The 20,792-nt window shown below is 43.8% G+C and overlaps 1 protein-coding gene and 1 non-coding gene across 2 annotated transcripts; one reads left to right on the top strand and one right to left on the bottom strand.

Moving 5' to 3' along the window:
* Window positions 1-1,544: 1,544 nt before the first annotated feature.
* On the top strand, window positions 1,545-19,209 carry msmo1 (methylsterol monooxygenase 1). Its single transcript, XM_068040021.1, has 5 exons — window positions 1,545-1,873; window positions 11,248-11,396; window positions 13,313-13,439; window positions 16,389-16,543; window positions 17,342-19,209. The coding sequence occupies exons 1-5, from the start codon at window positions 1,622-1,624 to the stop codon at window positions 17,544-17,546; spliced, it is 888 nt and encodes a 295-aa protein (XP_067896122.1). The 5' UTR covers window positions 1,545-1,621; the 3' UTR covers window positions 17,547-19,209.
* trnar-ccu (transfer RNA arginine (anticodon CCU)) lies at window positions 13,151-13,223 on the bottom strand. Its single transcript has one exon. It is a non-coding gene; the product is annotated as a tRNA-Arg (tRNA).
* Window positions 19,210-20,792: the final 1,583 nt, after the last annotated feature.

Raw genomic sequence — 20,792 nt, 5'->3', positions numbered from 1 at the left:
TCTCCATTCCATTCTCCCAGTTTCTCCATCTCCGCGCATCTGCTCTGATGATGCAACCTTCCACGATAGCACTTCTGATATGTCTTCCTTTTTCCTCAACCGAGGATTCCACCCCCCCACCCACTGTGGTTGACAGGGCTTTCAACCGTGTCCGGCCCATTTCCCACACTTCTGCCCTCACGCCTTCCCCTCCCTCCCAGAACCACGACAGGGTTCCCCTTGTCCTCACTTTCCACCCCACCAGCCTCCACAGCCAAAGGATCATCCTCCGCCATTTCCGCCACCTCCAGCGTGATGCCACCACCAAATGCATCTTTCCCCCCCACCCGCCCCCTCCCTTGTCAGCATTCCGTAGAGATCATTCCCTCTGTGACACCCTGGTCCACACCTCCATTACCCCCACCACCTCGTCCCCTTCCCATGGCCCTTTCCCCTGCAATCGCAGCAGGTGTAATACCTGCCCTTTTGCCTCCTCTCTCCTCACGATCCAAGGCTCTAAACATTCCTTTCAGGCGAAGCAGCTATTTACTTGTACTTCTTTCAATTTAGTATACTGTATTCACTGCTCACAATGTGGTCTCCTCTGCACAGGGGAGACCAAATGCAGATTGGGTGACCGCTTTGCTGAACATCTCCACTCAGTTCAAAAGCATGACCCCGAGCTTCCAGTTGCTTGCCATTTCAACACTCCCCCCTGCTCTCATGCCAACATTTTTGTCTTTGGCCTGCTCCAGTGTTCCAGTGAACATCAATGCAAGCTCAAGGAGCAGCACCCGATCTTTCGATCAGGCACTCTACAGCCTTGCGGACTGAACATTGAGTTCAATAACTTAAGAGCATAACTGGCCTTTTTAAAATATTTTATTTTTTAACCATGTGCCTGCTTTTCATGTAGTCAGAGCTGCTCATTATTCCGCTATTAAGTGTCTCTCTGGACTGATGATTTGTCTTTCACCACAAGCGTTAGCATGTTCTTCGCTTTTGTACCAGGACAGCTTCGTTATTTAATCTCTCCTGCCCTATCAAACAACTTCCCCTTTGTCCTCGCCCCCACTCACCTCCCCTTCACTTGATTAAAACCTAATTCTTTTCTAATATTTCTCAGTTCTGATGAAAGGTCACAGACCTGAAACGCTAACGCCACAGAGTATTTCCAGCACTTTTTGTTTCTGTCGTCTACGATTTTAGAATACATTTTACCTAGCGGCAAGGCGGCTGGATGGAGTTAAGATACAGATCTGCCATGATCTCACTGAATGGTGTAACAGGTTCGAGGATCTGAACCACCTCCTCCTATTTTTCTGCTCGCAGACCCCGGCGATGCTCACTGCGCTTGCGCTGCAGCACTCTCGGCGCCCAGTTCCTATCTGGAATGCACCTTTTGCCATTGGCTCCCACGCCCGGTCTCGCGACATCAGTCCACCCGCCCAGCCAATCAATAGCCGGCGTTCCTTTCTGACGTTTGAACGTTCTGCTGCTGCCGGCCAATGAGCGGTGGGTCCTGTTGTAACAGCTGATGGGATGGAATGTCAATACAGCCGGGCTGCAGTCCTGCGCTCTAGGGATGGTGTCAGTATTGCAGGTGATCGGTCCTGTTCGCTAGTACAGCAACACTGCAGCTATGAATGTCACTGGTGGTGGCATCCTGAGTTCGGCCTATCTAACTGTGGAGTATGTGGACTCGATACTTCCTGCGAACCCGCTGCAGGGACCTTTCCGCAGCGCCTGGAATTACATGTTGAGCCATTATACCAAGTTTCAGATCGCAACTTGGGGCTCACTACTTGTTCACGAACTCGTCTATTTCCTCTTCTGTTTGCCTGGGTTCATCTTTCAGTTCATACCTTACATGCAGAAGTACAAAATCCAGCAGGTAAACGGGATTGGGGGCGGTACTTGATTTGGTTAACACGTTTCAGCTGCTGCTTTTTGCGACAGTTGCTTACTTTAAATGGTGGGATTTATATTTCCCTTCTGCCCTTCTACTCAGTTTAAAGGGAATTTGTCTTCATTAAGTATTCATTTACTTAGAAACAATCTCACCCCGCCCCTTCCCCCCCCCCCCAAAAAAAAAGCTTGGCGGAAGCAGCCCAACGATATAATTATTTAATGTCAGTGACAATAATGATGTGTGGATGCTGTGTTCTTTCTCGCTGTTGGGAAGATAATGGTGCAATAACATCTGTATTATCATCTATCATGTTCTGTTATCTCTTGTTTTATAACCCAAATGTGGGCCTACAAATCATCCAGTACACTACAAGATTCATCCTTGTTTACTTCAAAACATAGTCTGTGTCCTGTATGGCCTCGCTATAGAATAAGTGTTCAGAGTATTAATCTTTTCATTGCTCCCCAAAAAAACTGGCTACAATGAGGTTAAAAGATACTTATTTTTTGTCTTAAGGCCAATATCACATTGTATATTTGATAAATATTTCAAGAAATAGAACGTTAGGCATTATTGGTATGGCACCATAATCTCTCCTTGCTGGTGTATATATATTTACAATAGTTTTTTGATGTCATTGTACCTTTTTTTGATTAAAGTAATACAACAATTTGTGTATTCCAGTGCCTTGAAGAATGCCATTTCTAATGGATGCACCTTATTGGTAAAACTACTTTGGGTTTAGATTTCTAATTTTTATCTATTAACTCCACAGTGTATATCTGCCAAATAACAAGTTTTTTAGTCAAGTATAGAATTTACAGCATCAAAACAGGCCATTGGGACCAACTGATCTCGCTTTCTATTCCTTTCTCCTGCATGTATGTATCTAGTATGTATGGAACCTTAGTTTCATACTCTAACCACTAATGCCACCAGTTTAAGAACCAAAATGTAAGTCCGCTTTGCATAAATTGAAATTGTTTCAAGTAGCTGTATTTATGGGATTTGTAGTTTGCTCTCTACTGGTAGTAGGCATCCATCCGTCCCAGAAGATGATGGACTGAGCCCGGGGTGTATGTCACTTCTCAGTTGAACATTGCCTGTTGTGGCTGTATAGGCCGACTCATGAGTGGCGATCCCTTCCACAGCAGGCATAGATTATTGTTGGTCCAAGGTCGACTGGTGTTTTTTCCTTCCACCAGCTCTGTTTTCCGCCATCTGATCATTGCTTTTGTCCTTTACTTTTTCCAAGCCCTTCCTGACTGCATTCTCCAGGAACTCTGGTGAGAAGCAAGGACTTCCCATGCATCGACTTTGATCTCGGTCAACTTGAGGCCTCCCTTGCAGCCATCCTTGTATTGCAGGTGTGGGCGACCTGTTGGTCTTGTGCCAATAGTAAGCTCGGCGCAGTACATGTCTTTGGGGATGCAGCCATTATCCATTTGGCGCACATGACCCAGCCAACTGAGTCGCCGCTGACTCGAGGGCAAACTTGCTGGGGATCCCTGCACACTGGTGTACCTCCGTATTTGGAACTCTGTCTTGCCAGGGGATGCCCAATATCCGTCTGAGGCAGCGGAGGTGGAAGCTGTTCAGCCGCTTTTCATGGCTTGCATAAGTTGCAGGATGACTGAAGGCACAGCCATGAATGGTGGGATGAAGAGTGCAGGATGTACTGGAGGTCAGGGTTGGAAAAATAGAGAATTCTGGGAAAGTTGCAAGAGAAGTATTGGAGCCTCCCAAATCTAGGAGTCTGCTTAGTAAGACTTTGGTTATCCACCACAATTTCATCAGTTTTGTGGTGATCTGTCTCTCAGTTGTGCAGTGGCCTTAATATCCATGTATTCCTTATTCTGCAGTATATCCTTGGTTTAGTTATCTGTTCACATGATATACATCAGCTCCTTCCCTATCTAATAATACTTCATACATACACATTTGCATAAAATTGCAACTCGCAGAAGATCATCTCTGTGCTTTTTAAGGGAAAATGTGAGAACCAAACAAGGGGTTGCAGGAGACAGAAGCCATGGTCAAAAGACTTTTGAAAACCGATAATGAGGTTGCAAGGTGAAGTGGTTTTTGAAAAGAATTCTAGAGAGCAGGAAGGGTTACCAAAACCACCAACTGCAGGGAAAGATTGACCTGTGGTGGAGTGGAAGAACTTGTGGAGATCCAGAATTAGAGGAGCAGCAGTTAGAGATTTCCCATATTGGTGAAGGGATTTGAAAGCAATGACCAGAATGTTGCGATTGATTTGTTGGGGTCAGTAGAGCTTGGACATGAATGGGGAAAATGGGCGTATGAAACTTGGAGCAGGAAAGCACCTTGGCTGCTGAGTTGTGGAGTAGCTCAAGTTCATGAAGGGAATGGAGCATTTCCCAAGAAAGACTTTTGGGAAATAAACCCTTGAGGCATAAATGTGGCTATTACACTATAGATGGGAAGAAGGTGGCCTCATGGGATTTAAAGCTTAGCTTGGAATCAAATACAGTATTGAGCTGGTGCACAATCGGGTTCAGCCTGAGTTGGCAACCTGGGAAGTTTGATGGGGCCAGAGGTGCACACCAGCTGATCAGGATTGAATTAATGGCATCAGTTGTGTTAGTGTTTAGCGATTAAAAAAAATTTCAACTCATTGAAGACAACAGTTATACTTAGCATAAAGCCCGAGCATTAATCATGATGGCAGAGAGATAATGTTGGGCGATATTTCTGTGCACATGAAACCTGACCTTGTGCTTTCAGAAGGATAGCAGATGGATGAATAAAAGGAGACTAAGGATGGTACGCATGGGCATATCAGAAGAGGCATGCTAGTATGGGACAGTTAGTCGAACTATGATAGGAGAGTGCTGCTTAAAGCTGGAAGGCTTATTATTTATTTGAAGGTCTTTTCATGTTTGTGACTGTGAAAGTAGTCTTTTGTGCAATACTCTAAATGGTAGACTTTGAGTTAATACAAGTATTCTGCTAACAGGCAGGTGGACAGAATTTAAGTTTTTAAGTAAGCATGTAGTAGTTCAGTTCTTAATTGTCCCAGTTTTGCTGTGCTATGGAATGGTAGGACACTGGCTTCGCCCCATAGTCTGAGATAATACCATGGTAACTCAGTTTGGCTCCTGATAGCTGACTTCACCAGTAAAGCTTAGGAACATAGGAGCTGCCTACCCTCTGAAAGAATGGCATGTGATGTAGTGAGGGTCTACACCTAGGTGTGGGAACAAATTGCGAGTGCAGTGGAAATTCTTGTGCACGATCCCGCGTGCTGTCATACTCTTCCCAAGCATCACTGCACTGCCCCCCCCCCCCCCCCCCACAATTTTTTTCCTGTCTGCTCTGAATGTGGTGACTTGAGCTGGAGTAGCAAGTTCCACATTCTAACCACTCTGCGTAAAAACGTTTCTCCTGAATTTGTTATTGGATTTATTCATGACTCTTACTTAGTTTTCGATTCTCCACAAGTAGAAACATTTTCTCTACATCTTTTCTTATTCGTCCACATGATGTGGACATTACTGGCAATGGCAGCATTTATTGCCTATCCCTAATTGCCCTTGCAGATGGTGGTAAGCAGCTGCCTTGAACCGCTGCAGTCCATGTGGTGAAGGGCATAGCAGTTTTGATGCGACGGAATGGCTTGCTAAGCTATTTCAATGGGCAGTTAAGTGTCAGCTGCATTGCTGTGCTTTCAAAGTCACATAGGTGAGACCAGGTAAGGATGGTCAATTTCCTTCCCGAAAGGACTTTAGTGAATGGGTTGTTTATGGCAATCCAGTAGTTCCATGGTCACCATTAGTGATATTAGCCTTTGGTATGAAGAATGAGGCATTCTTCCAAGAATGAGGCATATTAATTTCGTCACTTAAACATTAATTTTAAATTGTTGCTGGAGTGAAGCGAAGACATGTTTAAAGAGATCAGCAGTGGCTGGAAAAACATTTGCATACTAAGAGACAGTGTTTGGAGAGACAAAAGAATCCTGATCCAATTAACCCGAATGGATTTTGATCACCAGACGTTGAATGTGGAAGAGAGCCAGCATTCCAGGATGTCTGCCAAGGTGGAGAATCCTCGAACGTAGGAGTTTGTTTAAACAGCGAGTCACATGACTAACCTGCTGGCCCAGGTCTGGTTTTGAACCGCTTACAGGACAACTTGGGTCAGACTGCAGATTGCAGCTGAACTTGGAAGAAGAGAGCCTCTCTCTCTCTCTCTCTCTCTCTCTCTCGCTGTCGCTTCCACTCTCTCACTCTCTCAGCATGCTTGTGTGGTCGTGTCACGTATTTGTAGTCATTAACTAAATTAGAGTTTAAGATTAATAAACTTTCACCTTTCTTGTTTAAATCTAAGAAAACCTGTCGGATTAATCTGCCTTACAATTGGAGTGCAATGAGCAAGGATTCACTGAGGGGGAGCTAAAATCACGGTGTTTTTAAAAATTAAACCCTATTACGGTCAAACCAGGCAAAGGCTGAGAGGGAACCCCTAGACCCCTTTCTCACCTGGTCATAACAGAAATTTGGAGGTTAGTGTCTGGATTCGACCCACAGACAAATGAGAAAGTTGGAAGTGGGAAGTCAAATTGATCCCAAACAAAAAAAGAACAAGATTTCAATACAGGTTTTCTCGTGGTTGTGTGTGATTGAATACGAACATGTCTGCGACTGAAGCTAGTAGCTCCCCAAGCCAGGGTAAAGTAACTTGGGATAAGTTAAAAGCACTGTCTATGGAGGAGTTGAGGAAAATGGCTGAGCAGTGTGGGATCACTATCTGTGCCAAGACTAAAAAGTCTGAACTCCTAAGACTAGTGGCCAACCATTTTTCTCTTGAATCTGAAGAAGCAGCAACAGCGTTAGAAGTAGACTCTGACAAGATATTGCTAGCAAAGATACAATTGGAATGGAGGAAACTTGAATTAGAAGACAGGGAGAGAAAGAAAGAGCCTTCTAGAAAGAATGTGAGGAAAGAGAGACAGTAGAGAGAAAGAACTTTCCAGAAGGAATGTGAAAAGTGAGAGCTGAGGTGGCTTGAGTTAACTAGGGGGTGTCAGAGTAACCCCAGTGAAAGCATGGCCAATATGGAGGACCGTAATTCAGGGCTGGGTACGAAATTGTTAAAACTTTCCCAATTGATCCCAAAATTCAATGAGGGAGACTTGGAAGCATTTTTTGTGTCCTTTGAAAAACTGGCAAGGCAGTTAAAGTGGCCAGCTGAGACTTGGACTCTTCTACTACAAAGCAAGCTAACTGGAAAAGCCCATGAGGTTTATTCCCTGTTGCCAGATGAGAGTTCATCCAATTATGAACTGACAAAAAATGCTATCCTCAGTGCATATGAGCTGGAAGTCTATCCCCAAAGGTTTAGAACCCTCAAGAAGCAAGCTGATCAAATTTACCTGAAGTTTGAGAGAAATGAGCAGCTGTCTTTTGACCAGTGACTGAGGGCTCTTAAAGTGCAGCTCAGCTATGAAAATCTGAGAGGTAATTTTGCTAGAGGAATTTAAAAACTCTCCCGCTATTCATAAAGACACATGTAGAGGAACAGAAGGTTCAGAGAGCCCGGCAAGCAGCAGTTCTGGCTGATGAGTTTGCTTTAATCTATAAGTCGGTTACCCAGTGGAGAACCTTTCTTAATGACCCCCACAAATCCGAAAAGGACAAAGGGTGGGAAGGTGATAAATGCCCAAGCAGTCCTGGGAGGGAAAGAAAAGCAGGAGACACAGGGCCCTCCTCCAGCCAAAAAGGAAGGTGCTGTAAGTAGGAGTGAGACCCGGAGACCTGTGTGTTTCCATTGTAATAAAATAGGGCATCTAAGAGCTGATTACTGGAAATAAAGGGAAAACCTGTAGGGTTAATTGGCACAAAGGCTCAGTGAAGGAGAAGTTACCCTGATGGAAAGCACAGCAGAACAAGTTGTGGCTTTAACTTCAGTAAGAGTCAGACCCAGGAAGCTTACGGCTGCAAGTGCAGGAAAATTTAATAGGATTCCTGAGGGTTATCAGGGTTTTGTGTCTGAAGGGAAAGTAACCCCATACCCCTCGAGTGGGGCAAGCAAGCCCATAGTAATCCTCAGGGACATAGGGGCCACTAGATCCCTTTTACTGGGAAAAGGCCTGACCTTTCCCCCGGAGAGTGCAGTGAACACCAGACTGGTGGTGAATGGTATTGGAGGGCAGTGTATGCCTGTACCTTTACACTGGGTATACTTGGCGTGCGACCTAGATTTGGGACTGGTGACCGTGGGAATTATCCCTAGTTTGCCTGTGGACGGGGTTGACCTGCTCGTAGGTACTGATTTGGTGGGGATGAAGGTGGTAGCTTCCCCAGTAGTGGAAGAGAGACTGCAGAGGTCAGAGAGACAGGGCAGTGGCAGGAAACTGTTCCGTGCAGTTTCCCTGAATGCAGTGCATCAGGCCATGATCAAAGCAGCTCCCCCAGAGGAGACTGAATTGACACTGCAGACAGATGACCATGAGGTCTGTCTGTCTGAGCCTTTCTTTGGAAAGTTAGAAGACCCAGGGAATGAGTTAAATGGATCTTCCCTCAATGAGGCTTGGCGAGCTGTCCCAGTACTGAGGGCTAGCACAGGCTGCCCAGTTTGCAATTGAAGCAGAGGGAGTTCCTGATTGCTACTATTTAAAGAATGAGGTACTGATGAGGAAATGGAGTTCTCCTCACAGACCTGAGAGCAAGGAGCAGACAGTGGTTCACCAGTTTGTGGTGCTGCTGAGGTACCGGAGAGAATTGGTAAGAATTGTCCATGAGATTACAGTGGCTGTACATGTCGTATACAAAAAACCAAAGCCCGCGTAAGACTGTAGTTTGACTGATCAAAACTCCACAAAAATGTGGTGAAGTACTGTAGGAGTTGCACATGTACCAGGTTGAGGAAAAACCCCAACAGCGAAACCTACACCCCTAAATCCTGTATTGGTGTTTGGAGGACCCTCCAGCAGAGGGCTGGTGAACTGTAAGGGACCCCTGCCGAGAACCAAAGGGGACAGACAGGCGCAAGGCTGGCAAAAGGTTAGAAACGAAAAGGGACAAAGAGGGCAGGTTAAAGGAAATCCGGGAGGAATACCAGATGAAAACCCCTACTGTCCACTCAGCCAACCCCAAAATGTTTGAAAAGTTAGACCCCACATCCTCCTATGTAAATGCAGACACCCAGAAGCACCCCACCAGAGTTGCTACCAGCATTTACAGAAACTTGCACAGACAAAAAAAAAGTCCGCAAGAGGGTAGAGAAACCGTGAGGGTGATGCCTCGCCTAGTCGCAGTGCCGCAGGGGAGTGCAGTAGAATCTGGACAAATAACTGTTAGCAGGAGTGTCCCAGAGGACAAAGGGAAGATTAGCAAGGAATTCACCCCCACAGTCAGGGGAAAAGGGAACCAACCATCTCCCAAGGTGAAAAGTCCTTGCATGACTCATCAAAGCACTGCAAGAGAGTTCAGAGTGGAACCACCCACTGCTGCTGCCCATGAGCAGAACTCCAACCTAGGGCTAATTAAATCTAATCCTCCCCCTGCAGACCTCAACAGGAACAAAGATACCCGAGGCAGTCCTGAAAATGTGCAAACTGAGAAACTTCCCCAAAAACCACATGTTTATTGGAATGCCAAAAAGGGCAGTTTAAAGCAGCACTGCTACCAAGAAAAGACGAGCTGTAACAATTTTTAGGATTCCTGAATGAATGAGAGAGATGCATGTGTGTTTTCCTATACCTACTGTTCTCTGCAGTCCCTTTTAATGAAATACTCTTTTTAAAAAATCGCATTTCATTCCACTGGGTGTGGAGGTGACAAAGACCCCCACTTAACAAGAATGAGGCATATTATTTTCATCACATGAACATTAATTTTAAACTGTTGCTGGAGTGTAGAGATGACTTGTTTAAAGAGATCAGCAGTGGCTGAAAGAATATTTGCATGTTGAGAGACAAAGCTTGGGGAGACAAAAGAATTGCTCCCTGATCCAATTAACCAAATGGATTTTGATCACCAGACATTGAGTGTGTAAGAGCCAGCATTCCAGGATGTCTACCAAGGTGGAGAATCCACAAATGCAGGAGTTTGTTTAAACAGTGAGTCACATGACTAACCTGCTGGCCCCGGTCTGGTTTTGAACTGCTCACAGGACAGCTTGTGTCGGACTGCAGATTGCAGATGAACTTGGAAGAAGAGGTCTCTGCCTCTGTCGCTCTCTGACTAGTATCCGGAGTCACTGATGTCACTTAAGCCTCGAGAGACAAGACTCCTGCATCGAAACCAGTTTTAAAGCGTGTACTGGGCCCCAACGAAACGGCAAGACTTACCGGCATCCAAAAACTCTACATCGAACTCAAAGGATCGTCAAACCAGGCAAAAGCTGAAAGGGAACCCCTAGACCCCTTTCTCACCTGGTCATAGCACTTTTTATTTCAGATTTTTATTTAATTAAGGGAATTTAAATTCCCCAGCTGCCAAGGTGGGATTTGAATTCTTGTCTCTGGATCATTAGTCCAGGCCTCTTGGTTACTAGTCCAGAAACATAATCACTATTCCTGTACCCTTAAAACATTTTGTTATGTTGTAACTTTTGTAATATGGGGACTAGAACTTTACCCTGGACTCTTAACTGTGATCTAACCAAAGTGCTAATACAAGTTTAACATAACTTTCCTGCTTTTCAATTCCCATTTCCCTAGAAAGGAACCCCAACGCTTTGTTTAGATCTTGTGGCGTTGGTAGCCCGCAATGCTACTTCTAAAGATTTGTGAATCTGTACCCTTAGATTCCTTTGCTCCTCTTCCCCTTGTAGACTTTTATTTATCAAGTATGACCTTCAAATTTCGCCGACCAAAATGTAACACCTCACAGTTACCCATATTGAAATTCAGTTGTCATTTACATGCCCTTACTGCAAGTTTATTATAGTCATCTTGATGCTGTCATTCTGAAGTTGTGAGCCCAGTAGTTAGTGTAGCTTTTTGTTCATGGTGACCTGCACAGATGAGCCATACCTTTTGACCTCACACAATCCTTCAGCTCTTTATGTTGAAATTAGAAATCAAATGAACCATAAACTGCATGTCACCAGTTTTAATAATTGTGTACATATAATATCAAATTTCTGTAAAAAATCCAGGAGCAATGTGGTTGGAAAGTCTTTATAAGGTAAGAGTGATAACTAATGTTATCTGAAAATGGGGAGCCCATAAAAGTCAACTGTGCGCTAGAACTTTGCCATAGGGTTAAACAGGCTAACAATCACTTAAATTGTTTCTAGTTTAGAGCAAGTTGTTCTTCCTGTGAAAGATTTCCTGTGATTCAGATTGCTTTCTACACTGTATCTGTTTCTTTTCTTTCCAGGACAAACCAGAAACTTGGGAAAAACAATGGAAATGTTTCAAGGTATTGCTCTTCAATCATTTCTGTATCCAGTTACCCATGATCTGTGGCACCTATTACTTCACTGAGTCCTTCAACATCCCTTACACCTGGGAATCTATGCCGAGATGGTACTTATTTTTTTAAATTGTATTTACTTTTCTTTTGGTGTTGGGGAGAGTTTCTTTAGTAATACAACTTCTATTTAAAGTAAAAAATGACTTTCATTTGTTTTTATTAGAGTACTTTCTATCTTGTTTGGGAAACATTCCTCGCCCTTGTTTTAAAAAAAAAAGGGAATGCTTAAAGAAATGGTGCCTTTCATGACCTCAGGGTATCCCAAAGAGCTTTACAGCCAATTAAATATTTTTGAATTGTAGTCATTGTTGTAGTGTAGGAAACATGGCAGCCAATTTGCACATAGCAAGGACCTACAAACAACAATGAGATAAATGACCAGGTAATCTATTTGTGATGTTGGTTGGGGGATAAATGTTGGCCGAGACTTGGGGAAGAACTTCCCTGCTTTTCTTCAAATGGTGCCTTGGGATCTTTTCGATTTCACCCGATGGGGCGGACAGGCCCTCGGTTTAATGTCACCTCTTGAAAAACAGCATTTCCGACAGTGCATAACTCTGTCTGTATTATGTTCTCTGGTGCAGGACATGAGCCTACAAGCTTCTGGCTCCGAGCTGAGAGTGCTACCATTGAGTAAGGGTTGGCACTTAATCTCAGATGGACCTGTTTTCTGAATCACCGTAGCACCAAGAGCAGGATGTGTTTTTATTTTTGTGGAACTGAGACATGTTGGAAATATTTGCAAAGCATCTTGCTTGACCTGGTCTATATACATAGTACAAATCTAAAAATAAATGCTATGAAAGCCTTGTTGGGCAAAGGAGGTGGTGAAATCAGTGAAAGATTTTGTTCAGATTAATTTTGCCTCTCTTGAAGAATGGTCCCCACCACACCTGAGTGTACAGTCTAAAGCTTGTTTTCTAGATCCAGCCACAAATAATTGTATTCCAAACAGCCATGCTTCCCTCAAACTGTTAAACATTTAATATAATACAGATAATTAAAAAGAATTGCAAATGTCTTAGTCTTGGATTGTATATGAGAAAATTATTCTATTTAGATTTAGATTAGATTTAGATTAGAGATACAGCACTGAAACAGGCCCTTCGGCCCACCGAGTCTGTGCCGACCATCAACCACCCATTTATACTAATCCTATATTCCTACCAAACATCCCCATCTGTCCCTATATTTCCCTACCACCTACCTATACTAGTGACAATTTATAATGGCCAATTTACCTACCAACCTGCAAGTCTTTTGGCTTGTGGGAGGAAACCGGAGCACCCGGAGAAAACCCACGCAGACACAGGGAGAACTTGCAAACTCCACACAGGCAGTACCCGGAATCGAACCCGTATTATAACCGTATTATGCATATAATCACGTCACTGCTGAACACACTTTCCACAGTTCTTCTAAGCTCCTGAATTGAATTTTTATTTATTTAGAGATACAGCACTGAAACAGGCCCTTCGGCCCACCGAGTCTGTGTCGACCAACAACCACCCATTTAGACTAATCCTACATTAACCCCATATTCCCTACCTCATCCCCACTATTCTCCTACCACCTATCTACACTAGGGGTAATTTACAATGGCCAATTTACTTATCAACCTGCAAGTCTTTGTTTGTGGGAGGAAACCAGAGCACCCAGCAGAAACCCACACGGTCACAGGGAGAATTTGCAAACGCCGCACAGGCAGTACCCAGAACTGAACCCGGGTCGCTGGAGTTGTGAGGCTGCAGTGCTAACCGCTGCGCTGCCCCAGAGTAAAGGAGAATGGTTGAAAGTGCACTTACTGCACCCCAGATGGGACTTGAACCCACAATCCCTGGTTTAGGAGGCCAGTGCCTTATCCATTAGGCCACTAGGGTTGTTACAGTGGTGCTATCCATTTAAGGTATATGGAACTGCCTGTTGACTGGAAAGCGTGCCCCTAACTATATCCTGTGAATCACTTTAGGTACATGCTGCTAGCCCAGTGCTTTGGTTGTGCGGTCATTGAGGACACCTGGCACTATTTCATGCACAGACTGTTACATCATAGGAGAATCTACAAATATATTCACAAGATGCATCATGATTTCACAGTAAGTTCCAAGCAGTACTATTTTTACTTTCGGAAAGTGCTTAGATTTTGATTGAGAGAGTTTACCTTGAAGTGTGATTTTTTTTTTTTAAATTGTCCTCTTAATCTTCTTAATTTTCCCTGCAACTCTAAGTAGAAACCTTTTTCAGAAATTTGGTTGCACTAATTTGAATTTGTGCAACTTCTTGGTGCATTTCTAATCCTAGACTTCAGTTTGCAAGCTTTTGTTCTTGATGCTGGTGTGTCAGTGTTTTGCTATTTCTGTGCTAAATTTTCTCAAGTACTTTTATATGATTTTGTGTTTTTAAATTTTAAAAAAATGCAAATCAGTCTTTGAATTGAAAGATCTTCATTTTACCTGAACAAGAAAATCACATTCACTTTTTATTCATTTTGTTTCTTTCATTCATGGGATGTGGCTGTCACTGGCAAGGCCAGCATTTATTGACCATTCCTAATTACCCCTAAGAAGGTGGGGGTGAGCTGCCACCTTAGACATTGTTTTATTTGAAGGATAGTTGCAGAAAAAATTGACTTTAATACTAGCAATGTTCTCTTGTTTTGATGTTGTCTATTGTCGTGTGCAAATTGAGAGAAAACATTTTTTTTTAATGTGTTCTATGAAGCTCAATCGTTTGCAAACTGTCTTCAGGGTTCAGTTCGAAGTGCGACTAAAGTAGTCTGCTTAAAGCATGACTCTTTTTTAGTTCTCAACTGAACAGTATTATTAATGTCACTAGTTACAATGGGTCTGAAAGACAATTTTGGCAAACTTTAGAAAAAATGAAGTCTCCAGTTGTCAGAATTCATCAAAATAAATCTTAGGCAACACGGTCAGTTCTTGGTATTTTCAAAACTGAACTCCCCATGTAATACTGATGTTACTATGAAACGTCTTTTCAGGAAGCTTTACATTCAAGATTTTCTTTGATACTATTGCACTGAAGTCTTATTCATCTTTCTAACATGCTGAGAGGCACAAAAAAATTAGATCTCAGCAGGCTATTTAACTTTCTTTCTTTTGGGCCTCCTTATCTCGAGAGACAATGGATACGCGCCTGGAGGTGGTCAGTGGTTTGTGAAGCAGCGCCTGGAGTGGCTATAAAGGCCAATTCTAGAGTGACAGGCTCTTCCACAGGTGCTGCAGAGAAATTTGTTTGTCGGGGCTGTTGCACAGTTGGCTCTCCCCTTGCACCTCTTTCTTTTCTCCTGCCAACTACTAAGTCTTTTCGACTCGCCACATTTTAGCCCTGTCTTTATGGCTGCCCGCCAGCTCTGGCGAACGCTGGCAACTGACTCCCACGACTTGTGATCAATGTCACAGGATTTCATGTCGCGTTTGCAGACGTCTTTATAGCGGAGACATGGACGGCCGGTGGGTCTGATACCAGTGGCGAGCTCGCTGTACAATGTATCTTTGGGGATCCTGCCATCTTCCATGCGGCTCACATGGCCAAGCCATCTCAAGCACCGCTGACTCAGTAATGTGTATAAGCTGGGGATGTTGGCCGCCTCGAGGACTTCTGTGTTGGAGATACGGTCCTGCCACCTGATGCCAAGTATTCTCCGGAGGCAACGAAGACGGAATGAATTGAGACGTCACTCTTGGCTGACATATGTTGTCCAGGCCTCGCTGCCATAGAGCAAGGTACTGAGGACACAGGCCTGATACACTCGAACTTTTGTGTTCCGTGTCAGTGCGCCATTTTCCCACACTCTCTTGGCCAGTCTAGACATAGCAGTGGAAGCCTTTCCCATGCGCTTGTTGATTTCTGCATCTAGAGACAGGTTACTGGTGATAGTTGAGCCTAGGTAGGTGAACTCTTGAACCACATCCAGAGCGTGGTCGCCAATATTGATGGATGGAGCATTTCTGACGTCCTGCCCCATGATGTTTGTTTTCTTGAGGCTGATGGTTAGGCCAAATTCATTGCAGGCAGCCGCAAACCTGTCGATGAGACTCTGCAGGCACTCTTCAGTGTGAGATGTTAAAGCAGCACCGTCAGCAAAGAGGAGTTCCCTGATGAGGACTTTCCGTACTTTGGACTTCGCTCTTAGACGGGCAAGGTTGAACAACCTGCCCCCTGATCTTGTGTGGAGGAAAATTCCTTCTTCAGAGGACTTGAACGCATGTGAAAGCAGCAGGGAGAAGAAAATCCCAAAAAGTGTGGGTGCGAGAACACAGCCCTGTTTCACGCCACTCAGGATAGGAAAGGGGTCCGATAAGGAGCCACCATGTTGAATTGTGCCTTTCATATTGTCATGGAATGAGGTGATGATACTTAGTAGCTTTGGTGGGCATCCGATCTTTTCTAGTAGTCTGAAGAGACCATGTCTGCTGACGAGGTCAAAGGCTTTGGTGAGATCAATGAAAGCAATGTAGAGGGGCATCTGTTGTTCACGGCATTTCTCCTGTATCTGACGAAGGGAGAACAGCATGTCAACGGTCGATCTCTCTGCACGAAAGCCACACTGTGCCTCAGGGTAGACCCGCTCGGCCAGCTTCTGGAGCCTGTTCAGAGCGACTCGAGCAAAGACTTTCCCCACTATGCTGAGCAGGGAGATTCCACAGTAGTTGTTGCAGTCACCGCGGTCACCTTAGAGAGTGCAAAATTAGAGGCATGCACAAAATTGCCACGTTTAAGAGCGGTCAGAGTTTGGAAGGATTTATACACTTACATATACACACAGTAGAAAACATCATCCGTGGAAAGCAAATTGTTAGGTTTGGCAGATGAGGTAAAAATGTAAATGGATGAGCAAAACTTCCCACTATCCATCCTTGAAAGTCAATTGGTGTGGTGAGCTTGCAGAATTTTTCCTTGCTGAGAGGACAGACTCTGTTCTCTGAAAGGAATGTGGTTAATTAGATAAATATTCCTTTTTCCTTTTACAATGCAATTTACCATAAATGGAACGACCTTGTATTTATTAAAATGTTTCCTTTTAGTCTCCATTTGGCATGCAGGCTGAATATGCTCATCCACTGGAGACCATTATCCTTGGAGCAGGCTTCTTCATTGGAATCATGATCTTTTGTAATCATGTGATGCTGCTGTGGGCTTGGGTTGCCATTCGCCTGCTGGAAACTATTGATGTTCACAGGTAGGCCTGAATATATTGTATAGTCTTACAGGTGAGACAAGTTTAACTGATTAAAACAAAGATCCACAAATTACAGGCAAAATATTTTATTGAACATTCCCATTTAAGGAGTCACTGCGGTTGTATTCTCAAATCAAATGCACTTAAACATTTTTGTGCCTCGAAATAAAGGTATTATAACCAAAGTAGCATTACTTTTGAATTTATTTTAATTTTTATTTAATTTCCTAATACAATGATCCTTTCATGTGAATGAAGAATTACTACTTAAGCTGTGCAGAAATGGAGGAAACAGGAAGGAAAATGCTGTCACTAGAAATGTCATTCATTTTGAATCACTTCTCACATCTCCATTAAAAAAAAACTTTTAAATTTTTTTTTTAACAACCTATGTGACTTAGCTCTCAATGTGAACATGTATACTTCTAAATTGGTTTCACGGCGTAAGAATTATTAGGAACAGAAAAAGACCCATTTCTTTTCTCTAGAACAACCTCCCCACTATATCCTCAATCTCTTTTCTCCAGAAACACACTTTGTCCCTTGGACCTATATATGCTGATAGCTTCCGTGCCTTCCCTGGTAATTTATTTCACAACTCTACTCTTTCGCATGAAAAATGTTTTGCATGTCTTGCCCCATATTCTTCCAAATTTTAACTTGTGTTCCTTGGAATTCGACCCTTAATCACACCCTTTCAATATTAACTTTTTGAATAAAAGATTTGTTTTGTGTATTGATACTGTGCCACCCTTGTATAGTGTTATTTTAATAATATCTTGCACTTCTTGCCTCCAGTGGTTATGACATCCCTGTGAACCCCTTGCATCTGATTCCATTTTATGCTGGAGCTCGGTTTCATGATTTTCACCACATGAACTTTATTGGAAACTATGCTTCAACCTTTACCTACTGGGACAAAATCTTTGGAACTGACTCCCAATTCAACATTTACTACAGAAAGTTAGCCAACAAAGAAAAATTAGAAGATAAGATGAACTGAAGTCCACCAATGTGTCTCACACCATTGACCAATCATCTTTCCTCATTTCTGGTTTAGGACAGGGGTATTATTTTGTTTGTCCTAGACTTCTACTAAGGCACGCCCCCCCCCTCCCCCCACCCCTACAAAACCTTCCTCCCCACTTCCCACAAAGTCATCTGCTGTGAGAGGTGTTGTTTAGGGTGTGCTGGTATTTTTGTCAGCTGTATTGAATCACCAGTTTAGATCTCCTGTGTAGCTCCAGAGACTTTTGAGTTCTGGAAGTAGGAATTCTACCTGCTGAGGTCCACGGAGTTGACATCTCTTCACACTTGACCAGCTGCTACTGTTCTACAACAGGTTCACCAGACTTGGGGAAAAAAAAAAGTTTACAGTATCAAAGTAAATGAGGCACAACGTGCTGCATTGTAATTCTAATTATTCAGGATTGTAAAATTTGAATCGCCTTTTTGCGTCTTGGGCAGTGTGCATTATGTTCCCGGTCGCAATAGTAATGCATCTTGATGGTACTTAAAGCCTGTACTTAAGTTAAATCAGCAGTTGCAATGTTTTGGACCACTTTGACTAATAATCATTTAGAAATCTTGGGTGTGAATGCACACAGCACCCTTCACAAGTGTGTATACTACCCATAGAATTAGCTGCCCAGCTCTGAGAGAAAACTTTCCTTGAACTGGATTAATTTGCAGTATTTTTTTTTTTTAGATGTATTGTCTATGTTCTTTGTAAATATATCTCTTATCCATAATGTTTTTCTTGCCAATATTTTGATAAACCTTGATTGCATTGAAACCCTGATTAAGTTGCATCACTGGGATTTGATTGAATTGATATGAATTCATTTTTCCCTTTGTGCCTACAAGTTTGGTGTAAAACATGAATTGTTACAGAAATAACTTATGATCTTTGTTCAGTTTTTAATCATCAAAAAGTGGCTTGACTTGTGTTTAATTTTACAGACTTCCTTTTGATCTAGTATATTGACTTCTTGGTTTGTTCATAATCAAGTATTATCTTCTGTAGTCTGCAAATTGGAATATCATTAGAACTCTAAAATAACTAGAAAAGTTTTATATGATCTTCACCCTGTCCTACTCCCACCTAAAAAAAAAACAAAAAGTATTTTCTCTCTGCAACAAAGGCAGGTTAAAAAAACTTGGAACTGAAGTCAAAAGTTAAGGAATTTGTTCATTTTATTTGTACATGTGATGTGTGCATTTCTGTTATTGTCTGCACTTATATAGTGTTGTATAAGAAGATGCACAATAGTTTCTCTGTATCTACCCTTTGAATCCTCTTTATGTTTTAAGCATCTCAGTCATGTCATGCCTTAATTACCTAAACTCAAGGAGTACAAGCCAAGTTTATGCAACCTGTCTTCCGAATTTATCATTGTGGTGAATCTGCACTGCACCTGCTTCAAGGCCAATGTATCCTTCTTGAGGTGCAGTGCCCAGAACACAGTACTCCAAATGAGATCTGGCCACGGTCCTGTGCACTTGATCTTGTTTCATGTGTGCATTGCCGCAAGTGATTGACTAGTGAGCTGTAATGCTATCATACTATTGTGTGCGTTGTTGGAATATTATGATGTGTGTCTATAAAATGAGAATGATATAAAGTAAGAGACTTGGATTAAAGGAGTAAAGTTTTAATTCTGAAAGTTTTGTTGTCAGTGTTATTTTGGCCTCTTACTGTTGCCTACTTATATTATTTTGCTGTAGTTTTAAACACTGCCTTGTAAACCAAAATCTGACATTCTCCTTTTTTGTTTTGTTGCAAGTAACCAAGCATTTTCTTGCAATAAATTCTTTTAGTTGACTATCTTCTTTCTTCTTTCTTTTGGGCCTCCTTATCTCGAGAGACAATGGATACGCGCCTGGAGGTGGTCAGTGGTTTGTGAAGCAGCGCCTGGAGTGGCTATAAAGGCCAATTCTGGAGTGACAGGCTCTTCCACAGGTGCTGCAGAGAAATTTGTTTGTTGGGGCTGTTGCACAGTTGGCTCTCCCCTTGCGCCTCTGTCTTTTTTCCTGCCAACTACTAAGTCTCTTCGACTCGCCACAATTTAGCCCTGTCTTTATGGCTGCCCGCCAGCTCTGGCGAATGCTGGCAACTGACTCCCACGACTTGTGATCAATGTCACACGATTTCATGTCACGTTTGCAGACGTCTTTATAACGGAGACATGGACGGCCGGTGGGTCTGATACCAGTGGCGAGCTCGCTGTACAATGTGTCTTTGGGGATCCTGCCATCTTCCATGCGGCTCACATGGCCAAGCCATCTCAAGCGCCGCTGACTCAGTAGTGTGTATAAGTTGACTATCAACAACCATAAAAAGAATGAATAAAATGGATGTCTTAAAAAAATTGCAATGTAATTATTTTCCCCTTGGCATTTTACCTGAATATTTTTCTTTATCCAGATGTAAAGCCAGAATTTGCTGCAGCATTGCATCTAATGGGCCGGAGTTTTACAGTGGGTGGACGGGAGCCGGACTCCGACGTAAATGTCGGTGATGAGCCCGCTTCCACCCAGCCTGGAGATCCGCCTCGTATTTTACAGATCCCCAGGCTTTAATTGTCCCATGGCGGGACTTCCACCCACTTCAGGGAGGAGGTCCTGCCTCAGTGAGCTGCTGGCCAATCAATGGGCCAGCAGCTCTTCGTCTCAGTAGCGCCACTGGGAGAGGTGGCCACTGCTGGGACTGCAGCCCATGGACGCCATAGACCCGAGAGAGTGGGTAAGTTTTGGGTTGCCTCACTAGGGGGATCGGTCGTATCCTGGTGAGGCTAGGGTGGTCGTTTGGGGGGAGGGGGCATCTTGGATCCCGGGGGTGGGTTGGGAGGAGGGGGCAGCCCTCAATCGGGCACCTTGTGCCTGCCTGCCATGCCTCCCCCCCCCCACCCCCCCTCCCCGGGGGTGCGGAAAGGCTGGCAGCTATCGCTGGGCGGCCTTTCATGTCCCCAGCACACCTGCTTGCCACAGTTAAAATACCCATGGAGGCGGGCAAGGGCTGTTAAGTGGCCACTTAAGGGTCTTGATTGGCCTTGGGCGGGCAGGCCATTTCCCACCCCCCCGCCCCCCCACCTGACCTCTGTAAACTTGTCCGGAGGCGGTATTGGGATGGGTAGGCCTCCCGGAGACTGCTGCTCAATTTTGCGCTGCTCCCACGCCACCATCCGACCCGCTGGGGTGGCGTAAAATTCCAGCCGTGGTGTCTGCCATTAATTAGACTTGTCCCTGC

The sequence above is a fragment of the Heterodontus francisci genome, chromosome 1 (assembly GCF_036365525.1).
Source record: "Heterodontus francisci isolate sHetFra1 chromosome 1, sHetFra1.hap1, whole genome shotgun sequence".
Classification (NCBI taxonomy): domain Eukaryota; kingdom Metazoa; phylum Chordata; class Chondrichthyes; order Heterodontiformes; family Heterodontidae; genus Heterodontus; species Heterodontus francisci.
Note: the sequence above shows the minus strand (reverse complement) of the source record. Positions and strands in the feature narration are given on the sequence as shown.